Genomic DNA, 22,115 nt, shown 5'->3' with positions numbered 1-22,115 from the left:
CATTTGAGAAAATGAGAACAGGTGAATATCATGTGAAGTAATAAGGCTTCCCTCCCTATTCCTGTACTTGTTTGATCTAATTAAGCATTTCCAAGGACCATTTATATAGGCTAAAAAGTTGCTTATTTTTTGGTGATAGGAAACTAAGAAATGACTTTACCTTTTGGTGATAGGAAACATACACTGATTGTCTAGATTGTTGCTATTGTCTCACCTATAAAGAAATATGTCACAAGTTGTAGTTTCATTGGTGTGGGAACTCCCTCCATCTTCACATATCACACAACTTAGTGTGTTACCGAATTGCCTGAGTTTCAGCAAGATTATAACTCCCTGATGATCACATAATTAACTAAAAACTGTTTAAAAGCAGTATTTAAACTCCGAGTCAGTTTTTTTGACTCCCAAAGTTCAGCATACTATCCATTGTGTCATGCATTCTCTCCTTGTAATGAAAATAGATCATCTATAATTATGTTAACGATTATACAATCTTTTACTACTTTATCTTCATCTTCAGAGGCTGCTGACAAGTTGTCTTCATATATGAGAAGATTATTTCTAAGAGTATTCTTGCATCAAAGCCAAATATATAAAGATCAGATTGCCCGTATATTTTATTATTGCCATTTATTTTCCTTCTTATTGTAAACAAACAATTGAATTCATTCAGTTCATTTTAAAAGATATAAATGCTCACTAACTTAAAGTTTTATGCTTTATGTACTACAAACTACTATTTAAAAATTTCAAATAATTTCCTCTGTACCTGTGCCACAGTTCTAAGTGATACACTGCAACCATGTACATACAAGAAAGACTTATTTGAGGGTATGGATTCTCTCTTTATTCTTTAAACATTTTACAAACTAAAATACAAAAGATATGTTCCAATACATCATTAGCTACTAATTAGGACTGTTTTGGTGTGATAAGAAATGTTGTCCAATTTTGTCCTTCTGTCACATATTTTTAGAAAATTTGCATTTCATTCTTTGTTGGCACACCCTGCAGGACTTTAATGCCTTCCTTAGTTTTAGAGTGTTTTCTTTTCACTTTGGCTAGTACTTTTAGTCTTACTAGAAAAATTCATTCTTAAAGATATTACCTTGTTAGACCATTTTTACAAATTTCCACACCAGAAATCTTGGCAAAATACTTAATGTATTTTGTAATGTACTTAAAAATTTTTTTTATTAAATTAAAATATTAAAATACAGTATTTTTTCCAATTACATGTTATGATAGTTCATACGACGTTCATTTTTATAAGATCTTGAGTTCCAAATTTTTCTCCCTCCCCCTCTCCCCAAGGTAGCAGGCAATCTGATATAAGTTATACATGTGCAATCATGGAAATACATTTCCACATTAGTCATGTTCTGAAAGAAGAAACAGAATAAAAGGGGAGAGCCACACACAAAAAAAAGTGAAAGTAATAGATTCGATCTACATTCAGACTCCATAGTTCTTTCTCTGGATGTGGATAGCATTTTCCAACATGAGTCTTTTGGAATTGTCTTGGATCCGTAAGTCAATCATAGTTGATCATCACATAATGTTGCTGTTACTGTGCACATTGTTCTGGTTCTGTTCACTTCACTCAGCATCAGTTCATGTAAGTCTTTCCAGGTTTTTCTGAGATCTACTTGTCCGTCATTTCTTATAGCACAATAGTATTCCATTACACTCATATACCACAACTTGTTTAGTCATTCCCCAATTGATGGGCATTCCCTCAATTTCCAATTCTTCGCCACCACAAAAAGAGCTGCTATAAATATTTTTGTACCTGTAGGAAACGTGTAGTTTCTCCTTTTTTTTTAATGAACTTTTTGGAATACTGCAATTGTATTTTCACGGACAGGAGCTAATCAAGCCCATTTCTTATGCTTATCTCTTATAATTTAGTGAAGACATACATTTGCCTTATTTCATAAGGAAAGTTATATCCCTCCTAGCACCACAAAGAGGCTGGTCCTGGTCAGCAGTTGGAAGGGCTATTAAACAGGAGAGATTGTGCTTCTCCACAGTTTTACCCATTTTCCTTTATTCTCTCTCTGTATGTAAATTTACCTTAGTTAATTCTTTACTCAACTAGTAATTCTGTAGGTGATGAGCAGGCGAGCTCTTGGGCCCTGAATCTGGCCTGGCCCACCCCAGTTAGATCTGCCATTATTTATTCTAATGCTCTAGCTGCTCCAGTTTCTCCTGGCCCTTCAGTTCCTGTTGCTGCTGTTCCCTCTGGTTCTTCAGGTCCAGCTGCTGTTACTTCCTCAGATATTGGTGCAGTGGTTATTGCTAGTTTGTTTGTTTTGTGAGCTTCATTGTGGCTGGCTCTGGACTTGCTTTTTCTTTAAAAAGAAAATCTACCTACTAAATGATATAAAGCACTTTGGTCTCAGTCTTGCAAGTTGGGTTCTTCTCATTGTTTTGGTCTATTTCTCTTCCATTTTTTTGTAAATTTTACTTTTCCATTCAAGTCTCTTCCATGATTAAAAAACAACAACAACATCCATTTCTGATTTCTTGCAGAGTTCTAATTCAGTGAATATTTGCACATCTGTGCAAAAATATACCAAATACTATACCAAATAATGTCATTTCTCTCAATAGCTCTACCAATTGTTTCTCATTCTCTTTTCTAACATGTTGAATACAAAAATCAAATATCATTGCAGCCTTCTATAATGCTGATAGCTATGTTCTTTTTGGTGAAAGATTACCTTTCTGGATCCCACTACTGTTGGTTAGCACAGAGTAATTGGGAAGGCGGGTTCAAAAGATTTAGATCATAAAGTAGTCCTTGTTGAGGAACAATACTGTTGTCCAGTGAGTGAGGAAATCTAGAATCCACCTGATGTCCAGAATTTCATTAAAGGAAGAACTTCCAGAACCTTGAAGATCATAGTCTAGAAGGAATTTTTAAATCATTAAGTGATAGGAGTAGAAAGAGAGCTGTACCTTGATAGTCTTGAAATTTATTTCCTTGTTCCCTAATTATTCCACTGATCACTGAAGGAAGTAATACTATACATAGGAATCTAGCCAATAGGAAAAGTTCACATGCCACACTCTTTACATAGCTTAGTGCCAAAATCATTGGGCAATTTTGCGTAAACTGCTACTACAGTACTACAATTTCTTGGACATGGAATTTCTGATCATGTCCATGATCATGTTCCCTATTTTTGTAAAAATTTCTGTTTATAGGTATATCATACTGTTGTTTCCTTTCTCATACACTGGCAAACTTGTGAAAGAGTCTCTAAATCCCATTGTAATTTAATAGGAAGTAAGAGTACTGTGAAAGTTAATCACCAGTTCTTAGATTACTTTTTAAAAAGTAATTTAAGGGGACTAATTAGAGTATGTCACGGGAAATAATGGATTTTTAAAGGAACTGAAAAATAAAGTTTGCTACACTCAATCAAACTAGTTATCAGTTAATACTCAAATGTATTCTAGGTAGCTTGTAGAATCTCCTGCCCTGGAATCTTTTAGAAAGGAATAGGCGATCATTTGACTAGTATGTTGCCCTTATTAGGATGATAGTGTTAGCAATATGTACTTGATGACTTAGTATCATAAAAGGTGGAAGAGATCTTAGAGATCAGTGAATCCAATCCCTTATAAGAGATCAGGAAATTGATCTCCAGAGAGGTTGTTACTTGACTTGGGTCACAGAACTAGTGACTAAAGAACTCACACTTCCTGATTCTAGGTTTAGCACCCTATTTACCATATACCACACCACCTCTCGGTATATATTTCAAGGTATATTATGATTATAGTGGGTGTCCTAAAAAAAATGTTGACTGAGCAGGAGTCTTATATAATAAAAGTAATGGGAAGTAATTGCAAAACTTCAATAAAGCTAGAATAGCTTGGGGAATTCCGTTTACCACTTTTCATAGTTGCTTTATGCAACTTCTGGTTACCTTTCATGAACCAAAGTAGAGATGCCTCTGACTACAGTGAGATTTTTGTTTAGTGAAAATGATTTTGCTGTTTGAAAACATGAATAACTTCTAAATTTTAATTATTTTTGATTTGGCTAGTAAAAAGGAATGATCTTTGACTCTCATAATGACAATTCTGAATGTATGTGGTTTAATGGGTCAGGAGACCAGTACACTCAAAAATCTTTAATATTTGAAAGAATGAATGGCATGTTTCCCTCTCTTAGTCCACTAGAGTGATCCTTAGGAACTAGAAATCAGAAAGAAATTTTGTAGTACTCCATGCAGTACTTAGTTGTTAATAGTTTGTACAAGGCATTAACCAGTAGCCAAGCTGGACTGCTTAGCCTTTTGCATTTATTTTAAATTGGTACAAATTCATTGTAGCTATAAGACATGTTCCATCTTTATTTTTAACCAAAAAAGACTGGCAGATATCAAAATGTTATTTGGGACCTGATATATCAATCTTCTAACTTGAGACTGTCAATGTGTATGAAAACTTTAAAAAAATAATTCTTCATAAAATGTCTCCATTCTAACATATTTCCTTTCTTAATAAATTTCTAATTCTTTAAGAATTTTTGTAATTTTGAGATTTCTATAATTTCTAGAAACTTATCGGTATGCTACTTTGGACATTGATCAAAAAAATGATCTTTCATATGTATTATATTTTGATTTCTAGTGTGGCTTGATTTAAGAACCCAGGGTACAGTTGAAACACTAAGTAAAAGAATTCCAGGAAACAATAATTTTGTAAAGGTAAGGAGTGTTTACATGAGTATCTTTTATAAAATGTATACTGCTTGAAATGAAGATTCACAAATTTAATTAAGAGCATTCCTTTATAGGTACTTTTATTTATCATCTGTTGTCTGAAATAATACAAGATGTTGCAACAGTTTATGCTACTAACGCTTAAAACTTTACTAAGACTTTTGTGACACCTTGCATGTAGTAGAAGAGGTAGGTTCCCCCAAAGATGTTTTTCCAAAGGTATCCAAGGCCAGGTCAAACTCAGTCAAAGCTTTACTATATTTGCTGATCATTTAGAGAGCAGAAAACTCTTAACATATGAAAGATTAAAATACTAAAGGAGATCTGAATCTAGTTCTGATGACTTGAGCTGTATACCCCACTATGGATATTCCCTACATCTGCTCACTCAATTCCTGTTTTCCTTTGTGACTGACTGGGGGGAAAAGCATCTAGGGGTTTTGATTAGGCCTGGAATCTTTTGGTTTCAATGTTTTGGTTGCCTCGCTCTAGGCAGGGCAAGGAGAGCAGGGAAGTTAGAAGGATTTTAATCCTTTTGTTGGATTCCTCTTGATATTTTTCTGTTTCTGTCTTCCTGAGATATCTGCAAAATAACTATTATATTTGTTCTTTACCACAGGGTAGATGTGACCTTGCCAGCTTAGACTTGAGAAGATAGTGTTGTTTCCCCACAGATTAAGTTCTGACCTTCAGCCAATTTAACCTAATGACAACCTTTTACTCTTCAGTGGCAATCTTTGACATTTTCCTTGGTTCCATGTTCCATTATTAGGGCTCATAATCAGGGTAGGCAGTCTTCTCCTTTAAAAAAAAAAAAGGTCCCTAAATGGGCCAAATGTCTGTGAGTGAAGTTCTGTTACTCTTGGTTCACCATGATTTTTAGCTTAGAAACTGCTTTCTGCCCCAGCTCCTAAAATTTGTATTAAACACCCCCTTTCAAAAGACAAAGTGTTATTTTTTGTCCTCTTGTCATTTTCAGAATCTTTTGCATTTTCTTCCTGAGTCATGAGATTAAAAAATGGTGTGTATCACCTTGCTTCTCCCTTCTCCTAACCTTGTTAAAATCTCCTATAGGATTTCCCATCTATGATTCTTTGCTAACAAAATTGCCCCAATAAGTATTTTTGTCATGTTTTTGAACATTTTTTCCCCAAATAAAATTCAGGTGCTAGAATGCTAAAATGCTAGAATGAAAGTATCTTGATTTAAAAATTGCATTTCTGTAAAATCCATTAAATTTGTTTACATCTTAGACTGAAGCGTAACATTATGAAGTAACAGATAATTTGAATTGATTTGGCCAAGTGGCCAAAAACACCCTTTATGTATTTCACAATGTTTAGATACTACATGGAAATTATAAGAGATGGACCTCACTCTTCAGGAAGACGGACAAGTATATATGTTTAACTTAAAAAAAAAACAACAATTTTTATCTCTCTCTGTTAAAGACGGGGTATTTAATAACCTTGTTCATTGAAGTAAAAGGTTTTATATAGAGTAAATTGTTTATACCACTTACCACCTATTCAATACTGTTTAAGATACTTAGTATATAAAAAATGCCATAAACTCTAATATCACATTTTCTGGTTATGATCATAAATTCATTTTGCAAATTAATCACATCAAATTAAATCAAATGTTAGTTTCATGAAATATATGACATTTTGCAAATTAGCTACAATAAATTACAAATCAAATTGTTAGTTTCATGAAATACATGACAAGAACATTTGGAATTATTGATAATTCCAAAAGAAACATAGATACAAATAACAAATTCTTACTCTCAAGATTATTTAAAGCTAATGTCTATTTAATTTTTTTTCTTTACCTTACTACGTGGATGATCTTTGAACTACAAACATCATTATAACCTTTGTTCATGAACATGCTTGCTTACCTGTGCATGAAATGGAAAAACCAATTTTTTACTGTTGTTTTAGTGAGATGGGTTATTACTCTTTCTGCAGGATTTTTTTTACTGTTCTAAAAGGATCATGCTAATTGATTTTTCTCAAATTTTACAGTCCAAGACTGGTCTTCCACTTAGCACTTATTTTAGTGCTGTGAAACTTCACTGGATCTTAGAGAATGTAAGAAAAGTTAAAAAAGCAGTTGAAGAAGAAAGAGCTCTTTTTGGTACCATTGATTCATGGCTTATCTGGGTATGTTTTTATATACAAAATGTACATAGAATTGGAGGGAATCTTTTTGGCTATTCAAAGTTTCATCTTATAAGATTTTATAGTCTCCATTTTTTAAAAAAAGTAATTTATTAGGCATGACAAATGCCTAATTTATTTTAAATATTTTAGGCACTTACCTTTGTAAAGTTCTCCTTTGCTTATATCATGGCACATATGGAGGTGATTAGGTTCTTGTACTCTATGCTCTAGAACAGAGTAAGTTTTAACAAATTGTACCAATCTATCAGCAAGTATTTATTAAGTGCCTGCTGTATGCCCAGAAGATACAAGTACAAAGAAGGAAGCATTCCTTGCTTGTAGGCAACTTATATTTAATGGGGAGACAATCACACATATAAATATAGCGTAAATATAAAGAGAATAAATGCAAATATGCCTTGTAATTTGGGAGGGAGGCCACTAGCAACTAGGAATATCTGGAAAAGTTTCATGCAGAAGGTGATGCTTGAGCTGTGTGTGTCTTATTGGAAAAGAGAACTCTTATGAGGTAGAGGTAATGAAGAAGTGCATTTTAGGTATATGAAATGATCTATACAAAGTCAGGAAATGGGGTGTCAAATGAGGAACAGGACAGCATATTGCAAGATGGAGAATAATTAGATATTACTATTAAATATAATATCTTAGCATCTTATTAATTTTATTTAATTAATAAATTATGATATTATATTATCTTATTTATTAATTAATAATCTTAATATTTTATTTTAAGAGTATGCAAAGAAACAAGATAAGCATTGCAGGAAGTAAGCTGTGAAAATAATGGCAGCTTATGTCTTTATTAATGCCAACACAAACTCTCACCCTTAGGATTCCTCAACTGTAAAATGAGGGGAGTTGGACTCAATGACCTCTAATGTCCCCTGTCACTCTAAATCTGATTGTCTGTCGCATATGATAAGGCAATAGAGAAATTCTATGAAAAACTTGAGACGGTCCAGTTCAAATCAATATATACTTTAATACTTGCTGACTTAAATGGAAAGGTGGGAATAAGTGTGGACAGTGAGAAGTTTCTTGCTAATATAGTTTAGAAGCACGAAATGAGAAACCAAAGCATTGTAGACTATATAGAAGAATTACCAGAATATATATCATGAAAACTTTCTTAAAGTAAAATCAGGAAGCCCTCGATATGACCAAAAATGAAAATCTATTTTAGTTCAACAGATAAGATGACTCAGTAATGTGCCTACTCTGAATGAGTTGTATATCACAGAGAACAAATTTGTTAGAATAAATATCAAAATAAATATCAAATTGGAAGAAATAATAAAAATGAGAAGATGTGTGTCCAACCTGACCTATTTAACCAAAATATTGATACTGAAAAAGAGAGATAGATGAAAGGCCGTATTGATACAAATTATCACCATTTTTGAAGGATATTTAGCTGATGAAAATCATTGCCTATAGTGAGACCAAGAACGCCTACCAGACTGCTTCAACCAACAGATTTCCTTCCCATGCAGAGAGATGACTTCCAAATGCAATATTAGTTTAAAAATATAAACTTGTTTGTAAAATCTTAGAAATAGGGTAGTGGAATATGGCGTAATATCGCCTCATAAAAATAGTGGAACATATTGAAGGGAAAATAGTACAGAATAGTAATATTAGGGTGGCTAATGTCTAAGACTAACTAAGCAAACTAAATCCTGAGGGCAGTTAAATATGAAATTGGAAGGGTGATGGCCAAAAAATGGAAAAAGCAAAGAGCTTTTACATATTTTTGCAGCTAACTCTCTTCATTCACATTTGGGTTCTATGTAACAGTCGTGCATAAAGAAGTTGGAAATGGACCTGAAGAAAAAACAAAGATGGGGAAATGTAGCCAGTCCAGACCAAAAGTGAAAAGAGTCTTTGCTAGAGATGTCATAGTTGTGAGGATATTGAAGGACTGATTTGTAAGATATATAAAAGAGGGCAACCACAGAGGCTTGAGGGGAAAACTTAGAGCTTATTACCAAAATAAAGTGACTATGCAGCATCAGTAATTTCAACTCATATATCTACTTTTCCATCTCTACAACATTTTTTGTGGTCTGTTATGATCTACAAAAGCATCAAGTGAATTTTTGATGGAAAGCATGAGAAGGGAAGAAGGGAACAGACGAAATTTTTCCACGTGTCCTCTTTTAGATCCCCTGTCCCGACAGTCACATGTTTTACTGAAAAGTGTAGCAAGTAATTACAAGGGCCCACTACTGAATTGATTCGGTAGAGCAGCATGTTCTCTTAAGTTCCTCCTCCAACATGGTAAATCCCATGCTATGTCAAAATCATACATAATTCTTTAAAAGATGCAACAGAAAAACAACTTCATTCCTCTTTCTATAATAGTACATGAGGATATTTTCCACCATCACAGAGGATATCTGTAACAAAGTCCAAATAAAGAGTTTTCCCCATCATTGGTAAGATCTTCCAAATGCCCCTGTTTGTGAATCATATTGTAATCATTACAGCAAGCACTAGAACTGCTCAGAGCTTTCTAAATGAAATCTACAGCCAGTAAAGAGTTTGGCTTGAATAAAATTAAGCAGAACCAAATGGATGAAGTACTCTTATTGTTTAAACCAGGACTTCTTAAACTTTTTCCACTTGTGATCCCTTCAGTGCCATATGGGGTTGCGACCCACAGTTTAAGAAGTGCTGGACCATGATATGCAATTATATGGATGTGCATCTTGGACAGATACTGTTTATGGAGATGTAGAAAGCCCAGTATTGAATATAGCGTCCTAAGTAGTAGACTCCTGGGAGAAGAGGAGAAGGATAGGAAGGACCAACTTCCCTTGGAAGTCATAGGTATTGATCAGAGTTAGATTACCCAGCTGCTTAGCAGAGGAGGCTATGGTCTATGTCAAGCTTGTTGACATGGATCACTTGATATGTGACACTTAAACCTAGGTTTTGGTGGAGCATTCCACTTCTCCTTCTCCTTTACTTTAGCCTTCTGTATTTTGTTCTTGTGAAATTCACAGAACATATCTTTGTATATGTATGTGTATCTTCCATATATGTGCGTGTGTGTATATACATATATAACTGTACATCAGTGTATCAAGTACAAAATATATAGTAGTTATAGCTTAGCACACAGAGATGCCTACCACACAGTAGGCATTTATAAATGTTTATTTTTTTTATTTTTAGTTTTCAGCATTCACTTTCATAAGCTTTTGAGTTTTACATTTTCTCCCCCTCTTTCCCCTCTTCTCTCTCCAAGACAGTGTGCAATCTGATATATGCATTCTTATTATACATATACATTTTTATTAAACGTTTTCACATTAGTCATGTTGTAAAGAAGAATTAGAACCAATAGGAGGAAACACAAGAAAGAAGAAACAAAACAAAATAAAACAAACAAAAAAAGAAAGCAAATAGTATGCTTCAATATGCATTCAGACTCCATAGTTCTTTTTCTGGATGTGGATTTAAATTCTTGTATTGCTGAGAAGAGCTAAGTCTATCAAAGTCAGTCATCCCACAGTGTGGCTGTTACTGTGTACAATGTTCTGGTTCTGCTCACTTCACTCAATATCAGTTCATATAAGTCCTTCCAGGTTTTTCTGAAGTACACTTGCTCATCCTTTCTTGTAGTACAATAGTATTCCATTGCATTCATATACCACAACTTGTTCAGCCATTCCCTAATTGATGAGCATTCCCTTAATTTCCAATTCTTGGCCATGACAAAAAGAGGTGCTATAAATATTTGTACATGTAGTTCTGTTTCCCATTTTTATGATCTCTTTAGATACAGCCCTAGAAGTGGTATTGCTGGGTCAATGGGTATGCACATTTTTATAGCCCTTTGGGCATAGTTCCAAATTGCTCTCTGGGATGGTTGGATCAGTTTACAACTCCACCACCAATGTATTAGTGTTCTACTTTTCCCACATCTTCTCCAGCATTTGTAATTTTCCTGTTAGCCAATCTGATTGGTGTGATATGGAGTTGTTTTGATTTGCATTTCGTGAATCAATTGTGATTTAGTACATTTTTCATGTGATTATAGATAGCTTTAATTTCATCTGAAAACTGTCTAGTAATATCCTTTGACTATTTATCAACTGGGGAATGACTTGTGTTCTTACAAATTTGATTCAGTTCTCTATTTTAGAAATGAGGCCTTTATCAGAGATACTGATTATAAAAATTCTTTTCTAATTTTCTGCTTCCCTCCTAATCTTGGTTGCATTGCTTTGTTTGTGCAAAAACTTTTCAATTTAATGTAATCACAATTATCCATTTTGCATTTCATAATGTTCTCTATCTCTTGTTTTGTCATAAATTCTTCTGTTCTCCATAAATTGACAGGTAAACTATTTTTTACTCTCCTAATTTGCTTATGGTATCAGCTTTTATATCTAAACCATGTACCCATTTTGACTTTATTTTGGTATATGGTGTAAGATGTTGGTCTATGCCTAGTTTCTGCCATACTGTTTTCCAGTTGTCCCAGCAGTTTTTGTCAAATAATGAGTTCTTATCCCAGAAGCTCTGGGGTCTTTGGGTTTATCAAACAGTAGTTTAGTATAGTCATTGACTGTTGTATCTTGTATATCTAACCTTTTCTACTGATACGCCACTCTATTTCTTAGACAGTATTAGGTAGTTTTGATGATTCCTGCTTTATAATACAATTTAAGATCTGGTATGGCTAGACCACCTTCCCTATCATTTCTTTTCATTAATTCCTTTGATATTCTGGCCCTTTTGTTCTTCCAGATAAATTTTGTTATTTTTCTAGTTCTATAAAATATTTTTTGGTAGTTTGATTGGTATGGCACTGAATAAGTAAATTAATTTAGGAAGAATTGTCATTTTTATTATATTAGCTCAGCCTACCCGTAAGCAACTGATATTTTTCCAATTAGATAAATGTTTATTGATTGACACCACTGATTTATAGAATCACTCTAGTTTTATATCACCAACTGCCTATTGGCCATTTCCAACTGGATACCATATAATCATCTCAAATTTAATATTTTAAAATTTTATTTTTTTCTGCTATTCCTCACTTTTTTTTTCCAGTTGTGAGTACTACCATCTTTCTAGTCACTCAGGTCCATAAGCTTAGGATTTTCTTAAAACTCCTTACTGTCCTTCAGCCCACATGTATAATTGGTGGTCAGGTGCCTAACATGTATAGTAAGCACTTAATTGATGCTTTAAATTCATTAATTTCGTTAATGTAAACCTTATTCGGCATCTGTGTTATGTCTTATATCTGTCCCCCTGTTTTGACTTGGTCACCACCCTTTATTACCTTTCCCCTGAACTGTTGCAATAGCTTCCTAATTGGTTTCCTTGCTTCAGGCCTCTTCCCTCTCCAATCTGTGCTCTACACAACAGTGGCAAAAGTGATACTCCTTAAGTGTAGGTTTGACCAAGTCACTGCCTGGTCAATAAGCTCCAGTGATTCTCTGTTGCCTAGAATCAAACACAAACTCCTTTTGAGGGCATTATAGCCCTCTATAATCTTGTTCTGACCAACCTTTCTGGGCTTATCATACATTACTTCCTTTTTCACATTGTATAGTCCAGCTAAAGTGGCCTTATTGTTGTTGCTAATGCATCCATCTCTCCATCTCTCATCTCTGTCCTTTTCCATATCTTGAATGGGCTTCTTCTTTCCTTAGAGTTCTCAGAATCACCAGTTTCCTTCAGCTTCCAGAATGAATTTTCTGAATGAAGCCTTTCCTGTTCAGTCCAGTTGCTAGAACCTTCCTTTTAAATAACCTTGTGTCTAGTTTTTTTTACAAACCTATATGTTATCTTAGCTGGCTAGATTGTTACTTATTAAGGATAGGGATTTTGTTTCATTTTTGTCTTTGTATAAGTGAATATTGATGCCTATAATGTTAATATATAGTGGGCATATTGTTATATAACATAAATACTTGTTATCACAAAATTAAAACTTTATTTTAGATCCTTCCCAACTTAACTCATTTTTGTATCTGTCCTCCAAAAAATAAAAACAAAAATGAATAAAAGGCAGGGGCAAAATGTCTTGTATTCCAAAAGGTTATCTTTATCTTATCTCACTTAAATACTTTCCAATCAATACCAGAGTTCTTTTATAAAAGGTTTCCTTTAAAAGAAGTCATTCTTAAAGGGAGGAAGATATGTGCAAGGGTGAGGAGGCAGAGAATACAAATTATATTTGGGAGACAAAATAGATTAGCCTGGTTAGAACAACGGGTTCATTTTAGAGTAGTGGGAGAAAAGTTTGAAAATGCCACGCCCTAACATGGTTGCCTAAAATCCAAGGATTAATACTTAGTTATAGCCAGGCCCAAGAGGAGCCAGGGTCGCATTTGATATAAGGGTAGAAACTAGCAGAGCTCTGAACAAATACACAGGGATTGGGAAACACTAAGTCAAAGTCAAAATAATGTAGGTGAAGAGGTCATCAAAAGGGTAAGCTCTAGTGAAAGCTAATAAGCCAAGTGAGAATGTTTAAAAAAAAATTGGGAATAGAATTGAGAGGATGTAAAAAGCCAATGGTGAGCTGGAATTAGAAGTGCTTTAGAAGTAGTTTTGTCTAAATCATAAGAAATTTGTTTGCTTCACAAAGTAATCGTTGAACAGCATATTTTTACCAGGGATATAACAATTGTTAGTCATGCCCATTCCTACTTTCTTTTAAAAGGGGTTAGAATCTGATTCTTAGTGCAAAAAAAGATTGGATTTTTTTTCCCCCTGTGGACCAGCAATAGAGAGTGACATGGGCTTGTATATCTAGAGGTGGAAGGGTCCTCAGAGGGCCCCTGTAATAATCAAAGCACTTTTGGAAGAGACAAGACAGGCAGCAATATTTAAAGGATGGATTAGAATCATAAAACCTTTCTTTGGCTAGGGAGACTAGTTAAAATATTGTATAGATTAGGCATAAAGTTTGAAGGTCTAAAGTAGGATGGTAGTAATAGTAACAGAAATGGAAAAGAAGAAGGATATTTAAGAGTCATTGCAAAGAAGAAAATGAGTATTGATAATAAAACTTCAGCATCAGAAGACTATCAATAACAACTAAGGAATAGGGACAGGACCTGTGATTCCATTAGTATAGGGAACTCTTAAGGGAAGAAACTCCTACCAGTACTGATTAGCACACTATTAACAACTTAGTAGTCAGTATATGTCAGAATTGGGACTTAAACCCAGGACTTCCTGGCTTCAGTGTTAGGTTTTTTTGTTTGTTTTGTTTTGGCTGAGGCAATTGGGGTTAAGTGACTTACCCAGGGTCACACAGCTAGTAAATGTCATGTGTCCGAGGCCGCATTTGAACTCGGGTCCTCCTGAATCCAGGGCCAGTGCTCTATCCACTGCACCACGTAACTGCCCAAATGTTAGTTCCTGATGAGCCACAATGCCTCTCATAGCAATTTCTATGTGCAGACATATTAGACATATTATGAATAAGACATATAAAGGCAGGGAGTTTTACTTTTGTATCTCCAGTGCTTAGCACAGTGTCTGGCATAGAAAAGGCACTTAAATGCTTACTGGTTTATTGATTGATAATGTTTTTTTTTTCCATTTTTAGATGAGTTTGTTTTTGTTAATCTCAATAGTATACATTCCAACAGCAGTAGTATATAAATAGTAATAGTAATATATAAATAATATATAAATTTGTATATTTACATATATGTTTAAGGGATATTATTTATGTGGCATTAATAAGGTATGTTTCCCTATTCCTTATACTGACTTCTTAAATGACTTGGTCCCTTTACAATGGCACTACCACCCTACAAGGGGTCCAAGTTCAAGAGGTCGAGAACTACCATGACAGGATTAGATGATTTCTGAGACCTTTCTAGCTCTAAGTGCTTCCTTTCCTTTGAGATTCAACTCAGGAATCAGCTCCTCAATGAAACCTTCATTGACTACCTTTCCCTACCCCCCCAATGATAATCAATTAGTTAATTAACAAACATTTAAAAAAGTTTTTTTTACTAGTTTTTCTTGTTTTATTTTTGTATATTTTGAATTTAATGTGAGTTCCAACACTGCCCTCCAAATCTCTGTACCCTTCCAAATTTCCTTCTGATATCTTCTGTTTATTTTTCTTTTTTTTGTACATTAATTTATTTATTTTTAGTTTTCAACATTCACTTCCCCAAGATTTTGAGTTCCAAATTTTCTCCCCATCTCGTCCCTCCCTGAACCCCAAGATAGTGTATCACTTTAATAAATTTTTGCAAAGCACTTTAAATGTAGAATTTGATCCTCACAACAATCTTGTAAAATAGGTACAAGGTGAGAAAATGGATTCAGAGAAATTGTGACTTTGTAATTTTCCATGACCATGAAGTTAGTAAGTGCTAGATGCAGTACTTAAACCCAGGTTTCCTCTGACTAAAAGTTTCAGTGCTATTTCCACTCTTCACACTGCCTCTTATGGATGAGGAATTCTGTAACATATACCTATCTCCTGTGGTTGGAGTGCTTTAATTTTATTCCATTCAAAAGGATATAAACACGAAGTCTCTTTCCTGACTGTCAGATGTTTGAGATGAAATTTTTTTTTTTCCCTATATGTAGTAGAACTTCAATTAGAACCCAATGACGTTTAATTTTCTTTATCTAATCTTTTAGGAGAGACAAATTACAAAAAACAAAACAAACAAAAATAAAAAAAATCCCCAGATACTTGGGATTAATTAAGCAGTTTTATTTTATTTAAATATCAGTTGTTTAGAATGGAATGATCTATTTTTTTTCCATATGTTTTTAAACTTCTATTAATTAGAACCCAATAAAGTAGAATTTTCTTCAATTTTTGTTTAAGAGATAAACAAATAGGAAAAGCTGATATCTGGGATTGATTCTAAAACTAATTTCTATGCTATGTCTTTGAGTCAGATTCTGACCAATTCTTGACATTACATTATATTCAAATGATATTTAGTATAAGGATCCCAGGTTACTGAAATGTCCTAAATTATCAAAGAAATTCAATTAGATTCTATTTACTAAGTCAAGAAAATGAGCTGATAAGTAACATATTTCACTGCATAATTGTCGCAGGTTTTATGACAAATTTTGAAAAAAGTGGTGTACAACCATTGTGTGTGCCAGTATTACTTGTCTTTTTGTTTCCACCAGTCTCCACCAACTTTTCACTGACTGAAAACTCTGCATCTCTGTTTCTGTGCTGTTCAGCAAACAAAATCACTTTAATCTTGAAACCTACAGAATAGTTTTTATATTTACCCATAATCAGAAAGAAATGCTTCTCACATTAATGTATCACTGGGAGACAGATGCACGTCTTAACCATGTCATGTGACTTACTCATGGCAGCTTCACCTGCCTGCCTGCTCCCTTTGCACCTACAGCTCTTCATTGGGTTGAGTGACAGTGCTGCAGTGCTCTTAACAAATCATGCAAGTTGGCTTTTGGAAATATACTGACAATGCACAGGCACTGATAATTCTAGGTTCATATAGGTCACAATGTGCTAGAGATAAATGCATATCCATATGCCACTGGTGAATACATTGCTTCTCTGTTTACTTTTTTAAGTGGAGTGACAAACAGAATTATACCATGCAGCAATTTCATGATGAAAGGTTATAAACCAATTTTTGTACTGAAAAAAAAAATAAAACAACATGGTGCAGTGATTATGTGGTAAAATATGGTATTAGGATTTTTCAGTTAATGGGTTTTCTCTTTAGCCTTCCATTAACCAGAAAATTCAATGAGAATATTTTGTCGGTTAATTAAGTCTTAGGTAGCAATGATTCTGATTAAATACTTCTTAAAGAAATCTCAATACAACCACAAATAATAATAAGCAATTTTTTTCTTTCTATTCTTTCCAGAGTTTGACAGGAGGGCCTAACGGAGGTGTCCATTGCACAGATGTAACAAATGCCAGTAGGACAATGCTTTTCAACATTCATTCTTTAGAATGGGATATAGAACTGTGCGAGTGAGTTCTAGTTGGGGTTTAATTTAAAGTATACTTTTTATAATTACTTGCAAAGATGTACTTTTGCCATATTTATAATTTATTGGTTCCTATGATTTGATTATGTTAATATCAAATTACTCATTTTAATGACACCTTGTCAGTGTTTAATTAGTGGGATATGCTTGTTATATGAGCATATTATCTAATTACGGTTCTATAAATGTAAAGTACTACATAGTAACTACTTTTTAGGGAAGATTCTTTTAGTATAGTACTTGAATTTGTGTTCCTTTTAAATATTTGTTTTGAAGATGAAGTAATAAATACCTAATAATGTGTAATGATAATAGTTCACTTCTGTGTAGCACTTTATAATTCACAAAGTGCTCACAGCAATGCTGTGATATGGAAGAGTGCATGTGTTTTTAATCTCATTTTGTAGGTAAGGAAACTGAGGCACAGAAAGGTTAAATAAACTTTCCAGAGCCACATAGTGAGGCAACTAGGTGGCGCTTGACCTGAAGTTGGGAAGACCTGAATTTCAATCTGGCCTCAGATACTAGCTGTGTGACCCTGGGCAAGCTACTTAACCTCCATTGGCCTCAGTTTCCCCTACTGTAAAATGGGGATCATAACAGCATCTTCCTCACAGAGTGTTGTGAGGATCAAATGAGATAATATTTGTAAAGTGCTTAGCACAGTGCCTGGCACATAGTAGGCCCTATTTACATGCTTATTCCCTTCCCCTAGTGAATGAAATGACTAGAACTGTGCTATGAGATACTGTCTTTTGACTAATCTTGGGACCTTCAAACCATGCGTGGTTCATTCCTTACTGTACAACTTTGTGTTCAAATACATTCCATATTTTCTAGTTTTTAGGTAAAGTGTTGCCAAGTATTAAATTAACAATGACATACACCCCTAAATATTTCATTGTTTTTAGGTTTTTTGAGATTCCTATGACAATACTTCCAAATATCCGGAGTTCTTCTGAGATCTATGGTCTAATGGTAAATAATAATTTTTAAACGCATTATTCTGGATTTGAAAGCCAAATTTAGCTAAATCAAGTTTAACCAGTTTAAGGGATTTGTAAAAATTTTAGTTACTCCTTTTGGGTAGTGTATGAATAGTAATGGCAAACTGATGAGTTTAGTAAAAGCCTACTACCAAATCATTTTGATAAGTAATTCATAAATTTTAAATGACCATGATGAATATAGATCCTAAACCTTTTCATAGCGTTACTATAATTGTAAAAGATGCTATGAGAACTTTTGGTAGTTAGCTTTTGGATTTTATTTCTCTAATTCAAATAACTTAAACGATTGTGGTCACTTTTCCTAAATTACAAGAGGGAGTTGTCACACTGTAAGAATGCTTTTCTCCAGGCACTTTTAAGTGAACAACTCCGTTATTTATTGTGAACTTTGTAGATCTGGACAAAACATTCACCAAAAATTAATGTCAAAGAGTTTTTTGATTTGTAACATCATAATTTAATTGATCATCTTATTTATTAAATGCCTACTATGTGCAAAGTATTGTGGTAAGCCTTAAGGGAGATTTAGAAAAGGCAGTCACTACTCTCATGGAGCTTACAGATTAATAGAGGGATAAGACATAAACATAGATTATTCTAGTACATTAGAGAGTTGTAAAAACACTGCTTTGTGAGTTTCAAGGTATGAGAGGGGATTACTGACTTAGGGCACTTATGGAAGACTTAAGGTAGGATGGAGCATTTTGAATATGATACGTAGGAATGCAACAGGTAAAGAAGAGAGGGGAGTATGTTCTAGACATAGGGAACAGTTCAAGACAGGTAAAAGACATTTTGAGGGACAGTTCAAGTGAAAGAAAAGGGCTTCATGGAGGACCTTAAATGCCAAGGCAAACAAATTTGAACTTTATTTGATAGACAGTGAGAATTTTTTGAGTAGAGAAATCAATAACAGATCTATTCACTAAGAAGATTATTCTGGCATGAATGTTGGAAATATTTGAGAACAGAGAGGGGAGGTGGGAGAACCTTAAAGAGGAGTGATTGTGGCAGGAGGAATAAATGGGGGGGTTGTAGAAGCAAGAGATGTTGCAAGGGTATAATCAATTGACCTTATAGCTGGATATAGTCATAGTCATAGGGTTAAGAGGAGAAGAATCAAAGGTAACCCCAAGGTTTTGAATGTGAGAAACCAAGTAAATGGTGCTTGCTAGAAGTAAAAATAGGAAACAGAAGATTTAAGAACAACAACAACAACAAACAAATTCTATTTTACATATGTCTTTATGTTGGCATCACATGTGAAGATGCCCTGGAAGCAAGCAGATACAGATGTGGAGCTCAAAAGTGAGATCAGGACTGAAAATGAAGATTAGAGATGGCTGTAGAAGCCATAGGAGTGAATAAGATAGTCAAAGAAGAAAGTGTAGAGAAAGGCAAGAAGACCCAAGGAAAGATCATTAAGGTTCAGTCATTACAATTCAAGACTCAAAGACAAACAAAGCAGTTTTGTAATTGTCATGTTAAATTTGACAAATACTTTTTGAAAAGTGTACAGTGTACTTAAGTTCACAGTTTCTTATGTAGTCCATTCTGTTCTTTGTATAAATATATCGAAATGTTCATGCTTAATTCACAGTAAAGATATTTTAACTTTTCCTTGATTGTTGGATAAAAACAGAATTATGGGAGGCTTTTTACAAAAAGGATTTGGGAGACTATTCTTATGTTTGAAGGCAGATTTTTTTTAAAGGAGGTCCAGTAGAAAGAAAGGGTCACTCACTGCTGGTGCTAGGTCCTGGAAGAAGAGAGGTAAACTGGATGTTGGACACAGGAAAGAATAGTTATCCTTAGTGAAGAATAGGTGGGCAGTCCGTGCCCAGATGGGAGATAATAGATGAAGATTCTAGGAAGTTCTTAGGATTATAGAAGGGCAGATAAGGGAATTGATGTCAAATGACATCAGTTTTCTCAGTGAGGTGGGAGGCAACTTCTTCTAAGTTTGAGGGAATTGAAGGTACAGCAAGAAATGAGAAAGACAAATTTAGAACAGTTGCTATCGAGAACACTAGAAAGTTGATAAGAGTAGAGTAGAAGGATTTTCTAGCAGCAGAAAGGCTTGTGTACTGTAAATGTGTGTGAAATTGGTTTAGTTTACTGACTTTCTCTATTGATTCATAGTAGTGTTGAAGGTGAAATGGAGAAATTGGATGACTGGAGTTGCCCAGAGATAGGATTCATGAATCTGGAAACACAGATCAATTAGGAATTATAGAATAGCCAAGACACATTAAAATTGCAAACTTTGAGATTAAGGCTGGGTATGGAGGCAGATGAATCCAGCAGAGGAGAGATTAGCCGAGAGAATAAGTGAGAGAGAGTGAGAGAGTGTATATATGTGTGTTTATGGAGTGAGAGAGTAGAGAAGTGTCAAGAGAGGAAGAGATGGAAGGACAAAAAGTTGTAGTCAGAATATAATTCCCAAGTTTTGGATTTCTAAAAATGATGTAATTCATTTTTACAGATTATGAAGTCAAATCAACAAGCATTTATTTGCCTGGCACTAGGCATACAAAGATAACAATGAAACAGTCTCTGATCTCAAGAAGCTTACATTCTAGGGAGAAGGAATGACTGTTTACTATGTACAGCATGTGAAGAGATATATGTATACACAAAATAAATTTAAGATACTATGGAAAGGCAGCTCTAGCAACTGGAGAGAGCAGGAAAGGTCTCAAATGGGAGGGAGCATTTAAGCTGAGTTTCAAAGGATACCAAGAGGTGAAGGAGTATGTTACCACCATGGAGAACAGCCTGAGCAGAGAGCGCAGAGACCACAGATAGTGTTATTATTGAGGAAGAGCCCGGGTTCAGCCATTTTGACCCAACCCATCATCAATGACATTGTTTTCATTGTTGAAGTTTTGTTGAAGTCTTCCATTACAAAAACCTGAAATTCAATTTAGAGATGAATACAATTATGATTGTAAGAAATAATTAAAACATTTCATGCTGTTTGAAACTACTCATAGAGTTTTACTTTAATAGTGAGTTGAAGTCCTAAGTTAAGTAGATTTTAAAAAGTCATCACTTATGTATATAAATCTCTGGGGGAAGCAGGAAGAGTATATAGCTGTTAAAAATGCTAATTGCTTATCTACATGCTATTTATGAAATTATAGAGGAACTGTCACTGAAGCAATCAAAAGCCAAATACATAAAACTATACACATGAGAAATAGTTTTAGAGAAAGGTTGAACTACATTTAGATTAGCTAATTTTTCTTTTGCATTTGAAATGTGTCTCTATCCCTTTTCTCCCTTCTTGCTGGCTGTAGAAAATCTCTCATAGCCTGGTGAGTAGGTCATCCAACAATTATCTTCCCCATCCATCCACTTGGTAAAACTAACAGTGTATTTCCACTTATTTTGGGAAGACAAATATGTTTATGAAATAATTGGGTGTGTCTAGAGTTTGACTTGAGCAAAATTGCAATGAATTGTACTCAGGGATTTTTTTAACCAATCTTGAGTATTTAGGGGGTTGTTTTTGTTGCTCTCCCTAAGTTTAAAGGATTAAGAGTCACTCTGAAATAAATGATTATCTGTAGCTTCCTATTGAGATTCAGAACATAAATTATAAATACTTTAGTTATCAGAATGATATTATAAAAATCAAAAGTTGTTATTTTTCCTTTTTTTTTTTTTACATTGGATGTAAATTGCGTCTGGATGCCTTAAATAATTTTACCTGATATTTAATGATACCTGATATTTACCTGATAATTAATTTTACCTGAATTTTGTATACAACATCTAAGATGTGCTAGTTGGAAATACACTGTCACTTTCTATGCATGCTTCACCAAAGTTAGATTCTTATAGTCCACAAGAGAATTACCCCAACAGAACATATTAGCTTTTAGGAAGCAGAATTTTTCTGATATTATTTACTGATAGTAAGTTTTTTTTTGTTGTTTTCCTCTTTGTTTTTTTTTAACCTTTATTAAATTCACATCTCATTATTGAAGTATAGAGGCATTATTTCTATTTTTAAATGACAGCTCTTTAGTTAACCAACAAGAGTGACCCAAGTAGCATTTCTTCTATTCCTATTCCTAAGATTTTATCAAATTTGTGATTGGGCATGTTGAAAATAAATGAAACTGAAATTTGGTAAAGTGCCAAGTCATTCACCATAC

The 22,115-nt window shown here is 34.1% G+C and overlaps 1 protein-coding gene across 4 annotated transcripts in view; it reads left to right on the top strand.

The window, feature by feature from the left end:
• GK (glycerol kinase) overlaps positions 1-22,115 on the top strand; it is an 82,100-nt gene that overhangs the window by 26,410 nt on the left and 33,575 nt on the right. For all 4 annotated transcript variants that reach the window (XM_027842449.1, XM_027842436.1, XM_027842435.1 and 1 more), the window contains exons 5-8: positions 4,651-4,727; positions 6,776-6,913; positions 16,813-16,922; positions 17,851-17,917. In XM_027842449.1, coding sequence (XP_027698250.1) covers positions 4,651-4,727; positions 6,776-6,913; positions 16,813-16,922; positions 17,851-17,917 — 392 coding nt within the window. The remainder of the gene's footprint in view (positions 1-4,650; positions 4,728-6,775; positions 6,914-16,812; positions 16,923-17,850; positions 17,918-22,115) is intronic.

This window comes from Vombatus ursinus, unplaced genomic scaffold, assembly GCF_900497805.2.
Source record: "Vombatus ursinus unplaced genomic scaffold, bare-nosed wombat genome assembly UNPS02004868.1, whole genome shotgun sequence".
In the NCBI taxonomy this organism is placed as follows: domain Eukaryota; kingdom Metazoa; phylum Chordata; class Mammalia; order Diprotodontia; family Vombatidae; genus Vombatus; species Vombatus ursinus.
The sequence above is the reverse complement of the archived record's forward strand: the minus strand, read 5'-3'. Positions and strand labels throughout refer to the sequence as shown.